At 39.7% G+C, this 21,022-nt stretch overlaps 1 protein-coding gene across 1 annotated transcript in view; it reads left to right on the top strand.

Moving 5' to 3' along the window:
• The first annotated feature begins 1,285 nt into the window (after positions 1-1,285).
• PDE3B (phosphodiesterase 3B) overlaps positions 1,286-21,022 on the top strand; it is a 50,910-nt gene continuing 31,173 nt past the window's right edge. The window contains exon 1 of the mRNA XM_087717498.1: positions 1,286-2,636. Within this exon, the coding sequence (XP_087573624.1) occupies positions 1,638-2,636 (999 nt within the window). The 5' untranslated portion in view covers positions 1,286-1,637. The remainder of the gene's footprint in view (positions 2,637-21,022) is intronic.

Below are 21,022 nucleotides of genomic sequence, written 5' to 3'. Positions count from 1 at the left end.
TTAATATCTCCCTGAATTTTTAAAAATTTACCAGTGCATTAATTCTGCCATTGTTGAAAGCATCTAGGAATCTGGAAATAGTTTCATTTCTGAAATAATAAGCCCGGTTACCGATTATCTAGTAATTTATTACATTTGTATGTTGCCCAGTTCTCAATGGGTGGCTCATTACAATGACAGAAATTACAATAAAATCAATAAATAATAAAGATTAAAAAATGGAAAGTGAAATGAAGTGTGGGATCTCATTTTCTCCTGGGTGAAAAGCCTTCCAAACAACAGAATGGATATGAATGGTGGAATTTATTCAAGAGGGCAGATGCTGCCACAGAGAAGGCATACTTCCAGGATCCAAATAGGTACCATGGTTTAATCCAAGAAATCCAGAGTATTCCAATCTTGCAGGAGCAAAGTGGCTAGGCAAACATTATGTTGTTTAATTTCATTTAGTACAGGTAGTCCTCAATTTACAGCAGTTCACTTAGTGACTGTTCAAAGTTACAACAGTACTGAAAAAAGTGACCTATGACCATTTTTCAAACTTATGACCGTTGCAGCATCCCCATGGCCACATGATTTACATTCGGATGCTTGACAACTGAATCACATTTATGACAGTTGCAGTGTCCCAGGGTCATGTGATCACCTTTTGCAATTTTCTGACAAGCAAAATCAATGGGGAAACCAGTGGCTTTGATTCACTTAAACAGAGCAAGAAAAGTCATAAAAAGTGGCACAACTCCCCTAACAAACCTCACCTCACTTGGCAACATAAATTTTGGGCTCAATTGGGAAATTGAAGATATTACCGTATATCTTTGGTCTGCCACGATTTGAATTCAGCATCAAGATAAGCCTAGTTTAGCTCAAGTTGGGAAGGAGGGGGTGGGATTCGTGCAAATTCTCAAGAATCAGAGGAAAGGGTGGGAATCGGAAGCGACAACCACAGGCGGGTGTTTTAAAGCGAAGCTAGCTGACGCTTCGCGAGAGCCGTAGAAAGGGCCAACCCGCGCCTTAAGACTGCATTCCTGCCCTCACAAGGCTTAAACTTCCGCAGAATTCGTTAGAATTCACAGTTCTGTATTTCTCATCAGCCCTACGGAGCCGCTCCTCCCCTTTTAATGGGGGGGGGGGGAGACACACAAACACACACACACAAAGACACACAAACAGACTTTCTCCTCCTCCTCCGTACTTTATGACGTGCGGCCTGCTGGGCGGTCGGCGGGCAGAAAGAGGGAGAGAGAGCAGAAGCCAGCTTCTGCATGTGTGCCGTCACAGGAGGGCGTGCCTTGAAAGAGCGCGTGCAGACCTTGCTGCCCTGGAACTCTGGGAGGCGGCAGTGCGTTCTCTCCGAGAGCGAGGCGAGAGGGGGAAAAGGATATTTTTTACCTCTTTCTACCTTCTTTTTCCTTCCCACCATGCTCCGAGTCTGGACTCTGCGCTCCCACCGCCGTTTGCGCTTCAGAAGCGAAGCTTATCCTTATTGCTGGCTTTCCCCGGCTTTCCCTTCTCTTGGGCAAAGATGAAGAAGGCAGGGTCGAGGAGGTAGGAGAAACTGACTGAGCCCGGCTGCTGCTTCTTCTCCTCCTCCTCCCCCCCTTCTCCTCCTTTACAGCTTTTCCCGCTCGACCAGCATGAGGGACGAGAAAGAAGCCGCCGCCTCCGCTTCTTTGCACCGCGGGCTCAACAAACTTCCAAGCCAGCAGCCTCTGGCTCGCGGCTCTGCAGAGCCCCATCTGCGGAACGGCTACTACGCGAAGGGATGCGCGGCGGCTCCTCTGGCCCGGAGCAGCCTCTTGCTAGACCTTCGGGCGCTCCTCCCAGCCGCCCCTCGCCGGACTCTGGTTTGGGGTCTCGGTGGTGCGGCGGCTACCTTGGCGCTCCTGCCGTGCGCTTTGCTCTGGGAAGACCGCCAAAGGAAAGCGGGCGCAGCTGCCAGCAGCCCTGAAGCAACCGGGCTGTGGGCGCCGCTGGGACTTTGCCGGTGCCTGAGCCCGCTCTTCAGCCTCGCCTGTGCCTTCTTCTTCTTCACCTGCTACCTGGCCCGGGAGGAGCCCGGCGGCTCCCGGTGGCTCCTGGTGCTGCCGGTTTGTTGCTACGCGGGGGATTTGGTGACGCTGCAGTGGCTCCTGTTGTCCCGCCAGGCCGAAGCCCAGGAAGGCGCCCCTCACCTTCCTTCAGCCGAATTGCAAATGCTGGCGGGGCGGTGGTTGGCGGCGCTTGGCGCTGTGGCCGGACTGACCCTTTGGCAGCGCGGCCTCAAACTCCGCAGCAGCCTCCTGGTTTTGCTTTTCTCCAGCCTCGTGTGGCTGGTCTCTCTCACCAGCCTAGGGTCCCTGCCTCCTCCCCTTAGACCGCTGCTGTCCTGCTTCGCCGGGACGGCGGGATGCTTGTGGGCGCTGTTGAGAGGAGAGCACTGCGTTTTCTCTTCTCGCTCCCCTTTGGGTCGGGATTTACAGCAGCACCTGCAGGGATCGCATCCAAAGTTGCCCGGCATTGCCGAGCACAAAGTTCCTGTCACCCGACCCAAGAGGAGATCCAGTTGCGTGTCCTTGGGAGAGACTTCTGCCGCTTACTGTGGCGGCTGGAAAACGTCCAGGAGACCTTCGTTGCCTTGCATTTCCAAAGAACAGGTAAGCCTGACTCTGCCAAGAAAAGACCTTAGGCACAACTACAGCGTGGGGGATGCTTTCTGCACGACCATCCTGCAACTCTAATGCAGAACTCTCTTTTCCTGTTAGGCGGTGTGGTGTTCCTTTTCCAGCCAGTGCTTATGGAAATTGTACCTGTATAATTTGATTAAGACTGCAGTCTCCAAAACGGAATGTAACTCACTTGACTCAAAACCTATATCCTCCAGGAATAGCCTGTGGCAAAAATAGAATCTGGGTCCTGTACACTGATATTGGGAGGCTGCATAGAGAATTACTTCATGTTGCGTTACTTTAGTTGATAATTTGCAAAACAACTGCACTCTCTAAGCCAAACTAAACTTTTAAAGGACTTTGTAACTATGCCCCATCTGATAGCTTTTATTGCTCAGGGCCAACTTAGTATAAATTTTCAAAATGCGGGCTGTGGATTCTCAACAAGAATACAAACTAGGTTAACACTGAGTTGTTGAATGCTTTGAAACTAATTCATCGTTACTTTTATCATTCCAAAATAGGCTGAGAAAAGGAGGAGGAACAGTCACATAAAGTTTGTTCTCTGATATGTTCTTGGAACTATTTACAAGTCCTCAGCAGTGTGACAAACAGCATCAATTTTGTTTTGACAAACAGACAGATAAAGGTTTCATATTATTGGAAATGGGAAGAAAGATAAAAGCCTAGAGACAAAACAGTGAGAAAGGTGTACGGACTGTGGAAAAACTAGAAAACATTTCTAAAAAAAAATCTCATAAATAGTATTGCTTTCAAATTGTACTCAGCCTATTTTGTTAGCAGTAATTGTATTTAGAAGAGATTATAAGTGAGCAAAAATGTCTCTTTTCTTAAACTGAAAAGATTAAAATTATAATATTACATTACAACCATATGAAGTGAGCGTTATCAGTTGCTAGAAAAGCCTCATAACTAATTGACTTCATTATGAAAGATTCCATAATTTGAAAAACTTACGATATAAAAACTATTAGCAAATAAAGGAAGCTTCTTTGCAGTTTTGGATGATTTGGGTTTATCATGTACCATCATCTTTTTTAAAATTAATTTGTACAATAAGATTGCACTTATGTGCATCTCTACATATGTGTAAGTACTTAGGAAAATTGAGTTTATTCTATACACATGATTTGACCATTCTCAAGTATCTTCTTTCCTGAACTTTTAAATATAAAGTTGTGTATTACATAGTAAATTCTTTGTTACATGTATTACAGTTGAAAGAATTTGTTTTGTATTTATATAAGATGGAAGGAAAATAGTTACGAGGTACAAACTACTGTTGCAACTATTCCTTCTAAGGAACAATATGTTTTCTAGTAGCCATTTATAAAGTAGTTTACTACTAAGTTTCTTAAATACATAAGCTTATAAATATGCAATGACTGCAAACAATAGATAGCCTTGAGCATAATCACTTAAGATTAGATCATTGCCCTCAGTGAACTTTAATTAATATTAACTTTTTATTATTTTGTTTTAAAATATTAACATGAATATTGGCAAATAAATCCATGACTGGTAATGTATCAATTGTCAACTTTTTTAAAAAAAGTTATCCTTTCCTTATACTGTAGAAGCCGCCATTACAGATTAGTACGGTATTAATTTAGATTAATTTACTATTTAAATTAAGATTAATTTACTATTTAGTTATAAATACTAAGGTTAATATTTAATGTGGCACTAACATTTCCAAACATTTTGTTTTTTAAAATATTGGGTTTTGATTAATATAGAGTAAGAAATGTATATTCTTAAAACAATTTCGATTTTATATGAAAACATTTAAGTTATATTTTAGAAAAATATAAAACAATAGATAACCTTTAATTCAGGAAAGTTCTGAGGAAATTAAAGAAAAGTAGATTAGTTCATTATTTAGCACATCTTTGTAACTTGAGATTTTATTTTTTGAAAATTTGACAATGAAACATCATTAAAACACAGATCAAATAATCCAAGCTGGAAAAAGTTGTGCTATACACAACCATGAGTGAAACAAATAGGACATTTTGAGTGCTCTAATAGGCACTGTTCTCAGTGACATTATTTGTCATTTGCATGAGATTACATATATGAGGCAGCATATTAAGAATAGTTTGGGGTAAACTCATGATGCCTGAAGAAATGAAATAGTTCACTTCTTATTTTTTGGAACTGGTGGAAGCTTTGGAGAAAAAAACCCGAATGGGAAGTATATGCATATTTTAAACAAAATCTGTTTGCATTTCTCCAGTACAGTTCATTTTCTAATGTCACACCTGCCACAGCAAAACAGGAAGTGCATTTTATTTGTGAATTATACTTCTACTGTTTTATTGCAAACATATAGTACCAGTATATGAAGCTTGAACTGTGATTGAACATTCCTTTTTAGGCTTTATATAATAATAATAGGAATGAGCTGTAGAAACAAGAATTTTGTTTATTAATATTTCATTAACTAATGTTAAAATAATTATCAATTCCAATAATCTGCATTATAGCTTTTCTAACCATATTACAGTCTTAAAAAGCCAAGAATCTTATAATAATCTTATTATGGGTAGCATATATCATTTCAAATGATTCAACAAAATATGGTAGTGAAATTTAGGTTCAAACCATGAGAAACTATTGATTACTATTGAGAAACTATTGGTTATTCTGTAATTCAAATTTCTTTTAAATTGAAATTTCAAGGTAGACATCTTCCAAGGCATAAATTTAAAAATATTGTTCAAGTAAGAATTACACAAATGAGATTTTATTAAACACCTGATTCATTTATCTGAATTTGGTAACTTCTTCTTTGGAGCAGACTAGCATTCCATATAAACATTCCAGGAAGTTAATTGCTACAAAACTGTCAGGAATAAGGAGCTAAGACACAATGAATTGCTTACAGTAGTTTTCTTGTTGCTCTTTGCCCATAGACAGGAATCTTGCCAGATTAAAGCACATCTGCATAACTATCAGATTTATTCTGTGAAGGTTTAGGGAAGATCCCTCCTAGACCTTTTTCTGTACAAAGACTCAAAGCTGGTTTGCCTTTTAGCTCTTTGGGAAAGACCACCTTCCACGTGCAACTCAGTGCCAGATTCCACCACAAAAACACAAGTCGTAGGATCAGTTTCGTTCTTTAACTAATTATCCAGAAAGTAAGGAATATAGGCATGTAGGTTAGCTTGTTCTGTTTTACAGGGCATGGGCATTTTAAAAAGTAGAAACCATCATGACGTACTTCATTCCAAAGTTTGAGTTTTTGGACAGTGTGGTTGCATTATTTGTTTTACAACTTAGGGAAAAATGTTTGTGTAAATGTGCGAGCTGTAAAAATTGATATTTGTGTGGTTAACAATATCAATTTTTAAAGCTCGCATATTTACGCAAATGTTTTGTGTAAATAATCCTATTTTATACAATAGTACGGTATTCTTTACCGAAGAAAGAAAATACATTGTAACACTGTAGAAATGAATTGGCATATCATTTAAATCAGTGCTTCCCAAACTTGGCTAAATTACTCAAAATTGGGTAAAGGTATTTTTTCTTTTAGTAATGATACCATGTCCATTACTCAATTGTTATAAGGACATTTAAAGTGGCTTAAAAGTATTTGACCTGTGTTTTACCTACTTTATGATAAGCAGTTTTAGGTATTGAAGGAAAATGTTTGGGAAGCATTGATTTAATCAGTTGAAGCCTTCTGGGGCAGGAAGGGGGGAGAAATTACAGACTTGATAAATAATTTAATATGTTACATTACTTTTTAAAAATGGCTATTATGTTGCATACTGAACTTTTGGGAGTATAAGACCCAACTTTCCCCCCTACCCCCCAAAAAGTGGGTGAAAATGTAGGTGTGTCTTATAGACTGAATACAGGCATTTTTGGCCTTCTGAACCCTCAGCCCGTCATGTTTTCACCCTCCCTGGCCCCCAGAAGTACACTGCAGTGCTCTGCATGTCCCGTTTTTGGGCTCCCAAGCCTTCCATGTGTCACATTTTTGCCCTCCCAGGCCCCCAGAAGCCCTCTGCAGGCCAAAAATAGGCATGATTTTGGCAAACACAGGCTGTGCAGAGCACTGCAGAGTGCTTCTGTGGGCTTGGGATATCAAAACAGTGATGCATGGAGGGCTTTGGAGCCGAAAAACTGCAGAGTGCTTCTGGGGGCCTGGGGGAATGCAACGCACTGAGCGCTTGGGAACCCAAAAACGAGCTTGTTTTTGGTGAAAACGGGCTGTGTGGAACGCTGCAGATTGCTTCTGGGGACCAGGGAGGGCGAAAACATGATCCGCAGAGGCCCAAAATGTTTTTTCTTGTTTTCCTCCTGTAAATTTAGGTCTTATAGTCCAGTGCATCTTATAGTCCAAAAAATACAGTACTTTGTGTAACTTCATATGTGCTGTTGTATTACAATAGTTATTTCCCTCCCAATAATTTGGCTAATGTACCAACACTTAGGCTGGGGGGTCAAATTTTATACCCCTCAGATAGGGTCCGCAACTTAGGAGTCCTCCTGGACCCACAGCTGACTTTTGACCACCAGCTGTCAGCTGTGACCAGGGGGGCATTTGCCCAGGTTCGCCTGGTCCGCCAGTTGCGGCCCTACCTAGACCGGGAGGCTCTCACAACAGTCACTCGAGCCCTTGTGATCTCTAGGCTGGAATACTGCAATGGGCTCTACATGGGGTTGCCCTTGAAGTGCATCCGGCGACTACAGTTAGTCCAGAATGCAGCCGCGCGAGTGATAGTGGGCGCACCGTGGTTCGCCCACGTTACACCCGTCCTCCGCGAGCTGCACTGGCTACCTGTCGGTCTCCGGGTGCGCTTCAGGGTACTGATGACCACCTTTAAAGCACTCCATGGTAGTGGATCTGGGTACTTGAGAGACCGCCTTCTGCCGATTACCTCCCTTCGACCAATTAGATCGCACAGACTGGGCCTCCTCCGAATCCCATCTGCCAGTCAATGCCGACTGGCGACCACACGGAGGAGAGCCTTTTCTGTTGCAGCTCCGACCCTGTGGAACGATCTCCCCGTTGAGATCCGTACCCTCACCACCATCCAGACCTTCCGCGCAGCCCTCAAGATCTGGCTCTCCCAGCAGGCCTGGGGATAGGTTCCCAATTCACCCGCCCGAGTGTTTGATTGCTGAACGAAAGTTGTGTTTTATTACTTTTCTTTGTTCACATTTTGTTTTGTTTTTTGATACTGCACCCCCCTCCCTTGTGATTGTAAGCTGCCCTGAGTCCCCTCAGGGAAAAGGGCGGCCTATAAATTTTAATAAATGAAATGAAATGAAATGAAAAAATGAAATTTCATATTTTATTCCGCATTATTTCAGGAAGCAAGTATGTTAAGCCTGATTCCATGAACTTTGAACTGTGATTTATTTGCTCTTTCTCCCTATGTTACAACAAATTAATTTGTCAAAATAAAATGGATTGTAGCAAAGTTTGCACCAAGTTATTTGTCTTCTGTAGACAGCAAAATGACAACACAATGTCATTATGATATATCATTATAACAATTGTTTCATCCAGTCAGCAAGGAATGCACAGATAGTCCCAAAGGGTTTTTTTTTTCCAAGAGGCAATTGGAATTTCCTTTTCTTTTTTCATTTTAAAGATATTTTGCTTCTCATCCAAGAAGCTTCTTCAGCTCTGACCGGATGATGGGGAAATGGAAGATTTTATATTCCTTACAGACAGTGGGTAATTTGCATTCTTTTAGGGAATCATTGAGGTCATTTAGAGGTTTATCTCAGGGTCACCTGAGTAGTGCAAATGACTCCAAATAATTTGAAGAAGAGAAAAACAAGAAAACCCAATTGCCTCTTGGGGAAAAAAAGCATCTTTGGGACAACCATGACCTGAATGCCTTAGAATCTCTATAGACACGAATGCACAAGTAGTTTTAAACAGCACTGGCTTAATAGCTTCAACAGTCCAAAAGAAATTCTGTCAACAAAATATACTGCATTAATATATTCAGTGATTATAGTTATTCTATACTGCCATGTTACCTGTAGTTGTTTTTAGCCTCCTTTGCAACATACCTTCCCCTCATAAGTTTCATCTGCTGGTTTTTTTCCCATTTAAGCCAATAATTTAAATAAATAAGGAAGAGGCTTCTATCCTTATTTGGAGGGGGAAATTGGACATTTCTGGCCAGCTGCTGCTTATTCAGGTTTTTGCACATAGAATCAAAGGTTTGCAAGAAAGTGGCAAGCATATTCAATAAGCATGCATAGAAGCCTTTCCATAAGTGGGAGCACATGCTTCTCATTCACTACAATGCTCAGTTATGAGGAAGCTTCTGTGTTTGTTTGAACGTGCACTTTAGAATATAATATCCAAAGGGCTTTATAGCTATGGAGCCTGCAGGATTTTTACTGAAAGGGAAAATTATGTGGTCTTGCCCTTATCATATTTTAGCTCTTACAAAGATAATAAATGGATGCTAGCTAAGTAATTGGCATGTCAAGTAATTTAGACCCATGCTTTGGTTCCCTGGAGTGCTTTTATCTAGGATTGAGATACTTTGGAAGGTGCCCTGAAGAAGACCTAAAAGGACATGAGTTGGGGCTGACAGTTTTGGATTGGATAGCATGATTACCATGAGGAGATTGCTGGTGTCCCATGTGGGACCATGTTCCAAACTGAAGATGAGTACCACCCCACCGGCTCTCTCCCTTGGACTCAGGCTCAATTTCCCTGACTTTTGAGCTGATTACATCTGGTTCCTTTATCAAGAAGCAGTGGGGAAGGGGTCATAGGGTGAGTTAAATATGTAATGGTCTGATTTTCCTTCTATCAAGTGCCTAAGGCAGGTGCAATCTGAGGAAGGCCTGTTGGGCTACAGTAAGGATCTGGCATGAATGTGAGTGTAGATTTGAGGTAAGTGGGTGGGGCAAATGGAAGCCTTGGCCTGGGAAAAGATATAGAGGGATTGGAGAGACTTGGGGGGAAGGATATATGAGGGCAAGGTGGAACTCCTAGTTCTGCTTTAGTCATGAAAGCCAGCTGGATGACTTTGGGCCAGTCACTCTGTCAGCCCAAACCACCTCACAGATTGTTGCTGTGGGCAAAATAGAAGGAGGAAGATGTGTTGGATATGTTTGTGGCCTTAAGTTATTTGTAAAAATAATAAAGGCATGGCACAAATTTAAAAAAAAAATATTTTTTTAGAAGGTAGCTACCATAAAATTGTTTGTCCCTGCAATTTTCTTGACATTTTTTTTCCAAAGTGGTTTGCCATTGTCTATTTCCTAAGTCTGAGAGAGTGTGTGACTGGTCCAATGTCACTCAGCTGATTGTGTATCTTAAGGTAGGACTAGAACTCTCAAGCTCCTGGTTTTTAGCATAGTGCCTTAAAGTCTTTCACCAAATTGACTTTCCTAAAGTAGTTCTTAATTTTAAAAAAATATTTTTTACAAAACAAAATAAAACCCTTCCCAAAATGACTATCTGGATACTAAACAAAAAACAACAACAATAATTATGCATTCCTTAGGAACTGAAACATTTTTAATGCAACTAATTGCTATGGTTATTTGAAAGATATAGCATATGAGCTAAGACAGTAGAATAGTTGTTAAAAGTTTTTAAACTGCATGGCTCCAATCCTCTATTTCCCTTTTTATATTTTTAGAGAGAGATGACCTTTGAGTGATTTGTAATATAATTGGCAAGAAAAGAGCTTTTTGTTTTGAAGAACAGATTGACCCTTTTGCAACTAACTGGTGTTTATACTATTTTGAAGGGTATCACTAGAGGAGCAGGACAAAGTTAAATACAGGTATTCCTCCTTTCCCAGTGATCCTTATTAAAGATGTTTTTTTCTGTGTATCTATTAATTGCTGGAATACACATTGATGGATGCTAATGGCTGGCAGTGAAAAGTGCAGTAATTGAACTCAGAAAAAGATTTTGGATCATGGGTTGCCTGTGTGAGCTATTAAATGTAATGCTGTAGGTTTTCTAAAAGTAGGGGGGGAAACCCTGCAAACCATGGGTACTGTATTTCAGAGAATCTGCTACTGTTGATAAAGACTTTCAGAAGATAGGATAGAGTATGGTGTGGTTTGACCTCTTAGGGTTTTAGCTCTGGGATCTAATAGAGTTACATTTTCTCTTTCTAAGCTTCTACTTGGCTCAATAAATTCAACTGAAATACTGTAAAACGTAAAGTTTTATACTAATTTTTTACTGATATTAGGGAAGATATTGGAGCTGCTAAATAGGTATCTGTGAAACTTTGGATGTAACTTTCAGATTTCAGATTTAATTTATTTGTATGCCGCCCTTCTCCGGGAGGGACTCAGGGCGGCGAACAACTCAAAAGGGGAAAGGGGATACAAACACAATACATATAATTAAAATACACAAGAGTCATACAGCCATACAAGTCGAGAGGGGAGGGGAACTCATCAACCCCAGGCCTGCCGGCACAGCCAGGTTTTGACAGCTTTCCGGAAGGCCTGGAGAGGGGTGAGGGTCCGAATCTCCGCGGGGAGTTCATTCCAGAGGGCCGGAGCTGCAACAGAGAAGGCCCTCCCCCGGGTAGTAGCCAGATGGCATTGGCTGGTAGATGGAACCCGGAGGAGGCCGACCCTGTGCGATCTAACGGGTCTGTGGGAGGTAATTGGCAGAAGGCGGTCTCTCAAGTACCCAGGTCCAATACCATGAAGGGCTTTATAAGTTACGACTAGCACTTTGAAGCGTATCCGGAGACCGATCGGTAACCAGTGCAGCTCGCGGAGGATAGGTGTAACGTGGGTATACCGAGGTGTACCCACAATCGCTCGCGTGGCTGCATTCTGGACGAGTTGTAGTCTCCGAATACTCTTCAAAGGCTGCCCCATGTAGAGCGCATTGCAGTAGTCCAGTCTTGAGGTCACGAGGGCATGAGTGACTGTTGCGAGTGCCTCCCGGTTCAGGTAGGGGCGCAACTGGTGCACCAGGCGAACCTGGGCAAATGCCCCCCTGGTCACAGCCGACAGGTGATGTTCTAAGGTCAGTTGTGGGTCCAGGAGGACTCCCAAGTTGCGCGCCCTGAGTAAAGGCTGACATAAATGTTCTTTCAAGTCTACTCTGGTACCTTTCTCAATTGGAGAATTTGAGATTGGGGAACCTCAGTTATTTTTAGCTAAAGGACTCATAGTACTTTATCATTCCTGGCTTCATGTTAATGCTTTAAACCATCAGCCACTGTTTTTAAAGTCACTAATTTATACATTATTTCCCCCCCTATAAAACAGGTTGTGATATTGTAATATTACAACAATGTTATTGATTCGTAGTAATTTTGAGAGAAAAACAAACACATTATTTCTTTTTCGTATACTCTGCATTGGGATACATTTTTCCAAATACGTGTTTAGATGGGTATGAATACACTTCTTGAAATATATGCATGTGTGAATTTTTAATAGTCATGTTAATGAAATATAAAAATCAAAATATTGGTATGAAGGATGCTTTCGAAACTATGCAAAGGTTAGTTAAGGGTTAAACGTTGCAGCCTCTATATTTCTGTATCTTTTAAGAGAAACAGGATGTAGTGACTGCACTGTCAGGCTCCTGGTCTGAGAGCAAACAGATGAGGAAGTAAAAGGCAGACACTCCAGTTCTTGTTGTCGTGGAAACTTTTTGCGTCATTCTACCCAGCAATTACCTTATAATGCCTTTATTTTTGATAGTGGAATCAGTTGAACTTGACTGTAATGAAGGAAGGTCAGATTTCAGATGTCATTATTGCAATCTCGTTTTGAAGACGTGGCTTCATTGGAACGGCTTAAAAAATAAATATTTAGGAACATATTGCAATTTGAACAATGTCTGTAGTGAAAATCATCTTGATTTTGAATGGATATCAGTTTGATAACTAGGTAGCCCTTTTAGTGACTTGTAACAAAGTTGATTAGGAGATTAGAGGCCAAAATATATGAAGACCAGTTGCCGGTATTGGGCAGGTCTAGTTTAATGAAAAGAAGGACTATGGATGACCTGATAGTAGTATTCTAATATCTAAGGGGGTTATTCTCCAAAGCACTGAAGGCAGGACAAGAAGCAATGGATGGAAACTAATAATGCAGAGAACCAACCTAGACCGAAGGAGAAATTTCCTGACAGTTAGAACAATTAATCAGTGCAATAACTTGCCTCCAGAAGTTGTAGGTGCTCCAACACTGGAGGTTTTAAAAAAGAGATTGGACAACCATTTGTCTGAAATGGTATAGGGTTTCCTACTTAAGCAGAGGGTTGGACTAGAAGACCTCCAAAGTTGTTCTGTTCTGTTTTCTGTTGTGTTCTATTACCTCAAACAGCCACTAAAAGTAACTTTGCCACCGAAGACCAATTCTCACATTTACAATCTTCACAGGTCTCAAGTAAGATCATAAGTGCAGTCACAGTTTTACTTTACGACCCCTTCATTTAACAACTGAGTTGCCTCTCCCAATTGTGGTTACTAAATGAGGACACCAGTAAAAGCAATCTGAGTCAAATCTGTTAATTTTGTTCACTTTACAATGAATTGTAAATAAATAGTATCTGTTAACTTTTGTTGCAACCCAAATAGTCTATGCTTATGTGTGATTGTTTTGAATGGAATGTGAATTATATACTTCTGTCTCTTTTGCTATTTTGCTTTATTTGTGCTTGTCTTTCCATATATTCTTTGTTCTTTCTTCAGTCATCTCTATAATTTACTATTAACTGTTCCTCATTTCTTTTTGCTACTCTCAAATTTCTTTTAAATTCCACCACATAATTAGATTTTATTGGAATTTGTAGAAAGTTTGGTTGAAATTAAACCTCTTTCCACAGAAATGCATTCCACAGAAATGCAAAAGAGAATTTTTGACATTGCTGAAGCAGTTTTAGATATAGCTGGGAAATATTCTGTATTGCCATAAAATGTATGAAGGAGCCTCTAAGGCCGTGACGGTGAACCTATGGTACACATGCCAGAAGTGGCACACAGAGCCATCTCTCCGGGCACGCTAGCTGTCACCTGTTGCTTTTCCGGTTTCAAGTACATGCATGCATGCTGGCCAGTTTGGCCTTGCTTGCATATGCATGCCAAAAACCAGAAGAACCGGGGAACTGCTCTTCCAGTTTCTGGTGTTCCCGTGCATGCGCACCAGGGAGCTGCTCTTCCAGTTTCTGGTGCTCCCCCATGTGTGCGCGCTCTCATTTTGGTACTGGGTGCTGAAAAGATTCACCAACATTGCTCTAAGGGTTACATTTTTCTGTATGGATATAACACATTGCATGTGTTAATAAATCAAGGATATGTTACTATTTTAATGCAATTATTTATATCCCAGTTTTCAGAATAATTTATTATTTCAAAATGACTTATAAACAGTGGAAAGAATTGTTTAAACAATCCATTAAGTATTCTTTAAAAAAAACAAAAAACTTCAAGCATCTTTCCTGCAAGGCAGTGTATTGCTTTGGGCTAAGGAGAAATGTCTGCTACTGAGAAGTCCTTCCACTCACCCTGTGTCTTTAAGGAATCTTCCTACAGGGTAATTTATGGTACCTAGCAGCCTAGCAGTTTTGTTTTACTTTAAGTTACTAGTTTTACAATTATTATTGGTCAAGACAGTTTTAATTATCATCAGCTCATAACTGTGGAAACCTACCATATTCTCAAATATAGCTGAAATAAAACACATGATTGCTTTCTGCATAGAGTGACAAATAGTTAACAACATTTTTACACATAATTTCTGGATTTAAGCAATGTTATCTCTTACACAGCAATTTGGGGCATGTGTTTTAACGTTTGTATTTGAAGTAGAAGTTATTTATATAAATGGCTAAAGACAGATGAATCTGTAAGTGAGGTCTCTCAAATAGAAACATTCCATCGATAAATTACTAACAAGGGAAGATATTAATATTCCTCATTTTCTGTATTTGTCAGTGGTGGCCCAGATCAATTGAGTGGTTCTCCATTCTTCAAGACCAAGTTGGCATCTAACAAAATTCACACACACACACACACACACACACGCACACAAACACACACACACATACAGCTTTGCTGCCTCATTAAAACGACAATTAAAATAATCGTCACTAACATGAGCTTCCACCTCTAGCATTTTCCTGCCCTTCTGGTTTTAGCTGGAGAGCTGGAATGACCTTTATACCATGGTGACCCTGCTAATACATTTTCAGTCTTCAGTCATCTTTCTCAGGAACACTCCCTTGCCACAATGAGGCAGCAAAGCTCTCTCTCTCTCCATCCGTCTATCTATATCTATCTATCTATCTATCTATCTATCTATCTATCTATCTATCTATCTATCTATCTCTATCTCTATCTCTATCTCTGTGTGTGTGTTTGCATGTAAGCACATACACATGCATACATGTACTTGCACTCGCTATCCACAGTACTTCCATCTTATTTGTTTATTCATTTAATTATTTATGCATTCATTTATATTTTGATTGCATTGTTGTTACAAATAATTCAAAGCTGCAAACATATCCAACACCCCTTCCTCCTCCTATTTTTCCTGCAACAGCAACCCTGTAAAGTGAATTGAGCTGAGAGAGTGACTGGCCCAAAAATCACCCAACTGGCTTTCATGGCTAAGGCAGATCATGAATTCATGGTCTCCCGTTTTCTAACTTGGTGCCTTAACCACTAGACCAAATTGGCTCTCTATTACAGTAGCTATACTTGTATTGAACCTAGGGTAAGATGATGGTAAGCATTTACCAGGAAGAGGGAAATGACAAGAAGCTATTTTCTAATCACTAGAATAAATTCTACCAATTCATCCTTTATTGCCTTTTTAGTCAAAGTTTAGCATGAATGAGTGATCTAGAATAAAGAAATAATACTTGAATAGCCAGAAGCATACAGTTAAACATTCGGAAATAAGCTTTATGATCTAAATAATACTTATTGAGCCATGGTGGTGCAGTGGTTAGAGTGCAGTACTGCAGGCTACTTCTGCTGATTGCCGGTTGACTGCAATTTGGCAATTCAAATCTCACCAGGCTCAAGGTTGACTCTGCCTTCCATCTTTCCGAGGTCGGTAAAATGAGGACCCAGATTGTTGGGGGCAATGTGCTGACTCTATAAACCACTTAGAGAGGACTTTAAAGCACTGTAAAGCGGTATATGTGTAAGTACTATTGGTATTATTTAGATAGAGGAACAAGGAACCACAAGAAAAGTAGCAGTAAAAAAAAAGTAAAATAGTTTACTTATTAAAATTACTTTGAAAAACAATTTTGAGAAATTTCACAATTTATACAACAGATGTAAAGATGACTCAACACAAAAGATGAAAAACAGGTGATATATGAGTAATTCTTTTGAGGAGCATGAGAAAGGGAAAATAATACATTAATGGGGTATTCCAGTGACAAAGTGGTAAGCTTTTTCGACGATTGGGAAATCAGGTTTTAACTTGAGTTAATCTAGACTAACAGAAGTAAGATCTTGGCAACAGTAACTCATTCTTAGCTGCCATTTTGGATTCTCTGCCTGCAATATTTAGTTTTCATATTTAAAAGTGTAGCAGAAAGTCAGTGGTTCCCAAATCTGGATAAATTTCCCACAAATTGTGCAGAAGTGTTTTTCCCCCTTTGAGTGAGACACATGAACCTATTATCTGATCACAATAAAAACATTTAAATCAATTTAAAGTTCTTATACTGGGTAAAAAGGATTTTGTGATAAGCAGTTTGGAGTAATGAAGGAAAGTTTGTTTAACGTAACATGTTCTTTTTGTAAAAATAGTGTTTCTCTTTCAAAAATAAACTGTAAAGATCTTTGCAGATTTGGCTTCTGAATCAAGTTGCTATGGTGTTATTGTCTTTGTTTGACTAATGCTGTGCTTAGTTTCCATGGAAATATTTATTTACTGAGCTAGATCTGATGAGATGCTGTTGAACTATTTTTAATTAATAAAAATGTGGAATAGGATAGATGTCAAAATAACATTAAATGAATTTTGTCTATCACATGTTTTTTACTCTTAAAATATTAGGTTGTTGGATCTTCTTAGGGTAATTCGGATTATCTATCATCTGATAATCTACACTATTGATGCTCTGCTCAAATTTTACATTTTGTAGGTTCAGAAGATTGGGACATATATCCACTATTCTACTGTACTGAGCCTGCATTAAAATAGTATAACTATCAATTTGAAACTGAAATCCTGTAAATTCTTATGTGGAATTTACTTATGCATGAGTTCAGTATAAATCTTTGACCTGCCTAAATGACAATCCTGGGGAGTAATCATATTAATTGCATTTAACTAGTTATTTGATTAAAATTAAATTGTGTTTTATGTCTGGCTCTGCAAACTTTATGGAATACTGCCCCCTAGTAGGCGATTAAAGTCCAAAATTCAAAAAGTAGCATCTTTTGGAAAAATTGCTACAAATTACTTTGTTTTGCCTGAAATTGGTTAATTGGTAGTTGTTATTGTTAAATTTGCTACTGATCCTCCTATCTCCATTGTTGTTTGATAGATAATACAGTTACTAATAGACAGTCCTATCAAGATGATGCTCGTCAGACCATTGGTCATAAATCAGATCAAAAATGAGAGCAACTGAATGAGAGAACATGAACATTGGGTGGAATATACCTGTATTTTTTGGAGTATAAGATGCACCGGAGTATAAGAAACACCAAGATTTTGAAGAGTCAAATTTAAAAAAAAGTTTTTGCACTCTGCAGACCTCCTAAAAATGGCCCATTTTTTATGAAAACGGGCCCATTTTTTAATCAAAAAAAGGGCATGCATAGCCTTCAGAAAGCTTATAGAGTGCTCCTGGGGGCTGGGGGGGGGCAGAAACGAGCAAAATATGGTCCATTTTTCACTCATTTTGCCCTCCCCAGCCCTCAGGACACTCTGGAAGTTTTCTAAAAGCTATGCACGGCCATTTTTGCAAAAGGTGTGGGGTTTTGGGAGGTCAAAAATGCTGTATTCAGTGTATAAGATGCACCCAGATTTTCACCCTGTTTTTTGAGGGAAAAAGATGCATCTTATACTCTGAAAAATACTGTAAGATTTAATCCATGGGCTGAATCTTCCTCTAATATGCCCTATGTGGGCTAGATGAAATCATAATCACATAATCTTTGGTGCTAGAACTCAGTCACATCCGTTCAAGAGATCTACAGCTCTTGAGAGAACCACTTCAAGCAATAAAAGTGCTTGACATCACTCCTTCCATATTGTTGGGCTTGCAGGTGTTTATCCAAAGAATCAATAAGTAAAGCTCCTGTGATCTTTCTACTTCAGAAATGTTACAGAGCGGCTGAGATGATCATTTTGCAGACACTTGAAGCTCTTGTTGCAGGCAGAAAGACCAGGTGGATTTATGAACCAAGTTTCACTCAAGGTCTTGTGAAATGAAGCAGCATGACCAATTCTGAAATGGCTGGGATTGTAGCTCTGTTGCAGTAGCATATTTTGTTTTGTACCTATTAATATTTTCATCACCTCCTAAGCCATATCAACCTATTCTTTACATCTATAAAACATCTATTATTTGGAATATGGTTTTTAGTCATTTATCTTCTATCATGGAGGATAGATAGCACTTTGTTAACTCTATCATCAGTTCTCTAGGCAGGAGAACGGTGTCTTTTGAAATTATTCTCATTTTCTTAACTTTCAGAAAGACAAAAAGATCTCCAACATCCTTTAAAGTTGATACTTTTCAAATCAGATGTTCTTAACATCCTACCAACTTTCAGTGTGGAAATAATTTAAAATTGCTGCACCCTTTTCTTTATTTAAAGGCCAGCAATTTGGTTCCCTCACATCAGTGGTGGGTTTCAAATTTTTTTAGAACCTCTTCTGTAGATGTGGCATGCTTTGTGGGAGTGGCTTGCCGGCCATGTGACTGGGTGGGAGTGGCTTGCCAGCCATGTGATTGGGTGGACGTGGCCAACTTGTAAAATGTGGTAAAACTCACTTAACAACGCTCTTGCTTAGCAACCAAAATGTTGGCTCAGAAACTCTGGCATTTGAAGCATGCAAGTCTTAAAGCTGTCAAATTACAAGACCCTTGCATCCCTAACCCTTTAGAAAAAAAAACCAGGAGTGTTCAAACTTGACCGCTTTAAGACTTGTGGACTTCAACTCCCAGAATTCCTTCTCTCGCTCTTAATCTTGATGGTGTGCGGACGGGCGAGGGGAGGGAGCTGGAACCGGTTCTAAACGCACTGTAGATTTGTGGAACCTGTTCTATAGAAGAGGTTAGAACTGGCAGGAACCCACCCCTGCCTCACATTCAAATTCTTTTTTTATTATTGCAAAATACAATAACATCACATCATAATCACTAGTACTCTTTGATATTTATTGATTTGATTTATAGCTGTTTCTTCAGGAATTCATGGAGGCTTACCTAGGAATCTGCCTTTATTTTATCTTTATCAGAACAATCTATAAGATCATCCAATTTCCATGGCTAGCAGTAGATTTGAACATGGGTCTCCAGTTTTAGTCCATCACCTAATCCATATTGACTCTTTACTCTACTATTTAGACAAATATATAAAATCAACAATCTTTTCATGAGATAGGAGACTATGAGTTGTAGTCCCATCTTTGGCATGAAAGCTAGCAGGGTAACTTCGGGCCATTCACTCTCTGTCAGCCCTACCTACCTCACAAAATTGTTGTTGTGGGGAAAATAGGAGAAGGAAGGAGTATTAGGTATGTTTCACTGCCTTGTGTAACTCATAAAGTAATAAAGAATACATAAAAATCTAATAATAAAAATAATAAAGGAAGACTTCAATCTGATTAGATTTTTTTAAGTAACATCTTTAGTATTCTCATTTTTCACTGAATAAAGAATCATGAACCTAAATTAAATAATAATTTCTCCGAGAATTATGTTTTGAGCACCACCTTGTGGAAGCTTCTAACATTTGAAAAAATATCTTTGCCTACATCCAACATCACAGAATAAAGCTCAAAAATTCACCAGTTCAGTTGCTAGCTGTTGCAGGAAATTCAGAATTCTAACATCAATTCTAAAAAAACATCAATCCAGCTTTTCATTACCCCCCACGTCATGTTCCATTCTTTAATATTTTGTCTCCTAAAATGTAAGTTAGATCCTTTGTAGTTGTTTTAATGTGGTTTAAGACCTACAGTTCTAAACAAAAACAGAACAAAACCCTTTATGGTATATTTATTAAAGAAACTCATAAAATGACCCATCCAAACCAGGCAGCAAACAAAATAAAAACACAATGCACTAAAAGGACCTTTAAAAAGTTAAACAAGGTTGAGACCTCAATACAATTGCATTCATCCTATACCAGGTCCCTTAATATTCTTTCCCCGGTGCTCCAGGAAAAGCTTTCTGCTTTCCTAAATGCCAACAGAGTCAGACTCAGGGCTATCTGTATCTCTGGAGGGAGGCTTCTTCTTAAGATGGGTGCTATGGGAGCGTGACCCGTCAAAACCGCGCTAGACTAAACCGCGCCCGATTAAACCGCATCACTGACGTCATCAACAGGGCGACAACAGCCAGCACGGAGAAAGAAGGGCGCTTTAAATAGTGCTTTGAAAACAAGCCGATTCAACTTAAGGTAAGGGTTAGGTTTAGGGTTAGCTTTAGGGTTAGGTTTAGGGTTAGGTTAAGGTTTAGGGTTAGGTTTAGGGTTAGGTTAAGAGTTAGGGTTAGGTTTAGGGTTAGGTTAAGGGTTAGGATTAGGTTTAAGGTTAGGTTAAGGGTTAGGTTTAGGGTTAGGGTTAGGGTTAGATTAAGGGTTAGGTTTAGGGTTAGGTTTAGGATTAGATTTAGGGGGGTTAGGTTTAGGTTTAGGGGTTAATTTTAGGTTTAGGGTTTACAGCGTGCTTCTGTCTCTGCGCTGTTGTCGCCCTGTTGATGACGTCAGCGACGCGGTTTAGTCGGGCGCGGTTTTGTGGTGGAACCTTATGGGAGACACCACAGTAGATAACATTCTTTCACTAAGAGGACCTGGAACATGTCCACCTGTCCAGATCTAGTGGGAAGATGGTTATCAAATCACTTAACTTTTGCCTGGAGAGGAAAGGATGATGTATTTTCAATTTTTTGTTATTTGATTGATCTCTAGGCCCCTTACCAATTTAGTCTCCCTTCTCTGCATACATTCTAATTTCTCAGCTTGTTTTTTAAACTGCAGTGTCCAGAATATCAGCAACTAATATTCCAGGTGCTATTAACTAAAGCAGGACCATTATTTCTTTTACCTGATAGTTGTATCTGAAGGTCTGCTTGCACAATCTGACTGAAGCCTTACTCGCCACCACTGAGAGGGCAACTGTGGGCATTGGTCGTATTGCATCCATGTGACCTC

This window comes from Thamnophis sirtalis, unplaced genomic scaffold (genome assembly GCF_051295495.1).
Source record: "Thamnophis sirtalis isolate CommonGarterSnake01/CBP01778 unplaced genomic scaffold, rThaSir2_p1.2 scaffold_1, whole genome shotgun sequence".
In the NCBI taxonomy this organism is placed as follows: Eukaryota; Metazoa; Chordata; class Lepidosauria; order Squamata; family Natricidae; genus Thamnophis; species Thamnophis sirtalis.
The sequence above is the reverse complement of the archived record's forward strand: the minus strand, read 5'-3'. Positions and strand labels throughout refer to the sequence as shown.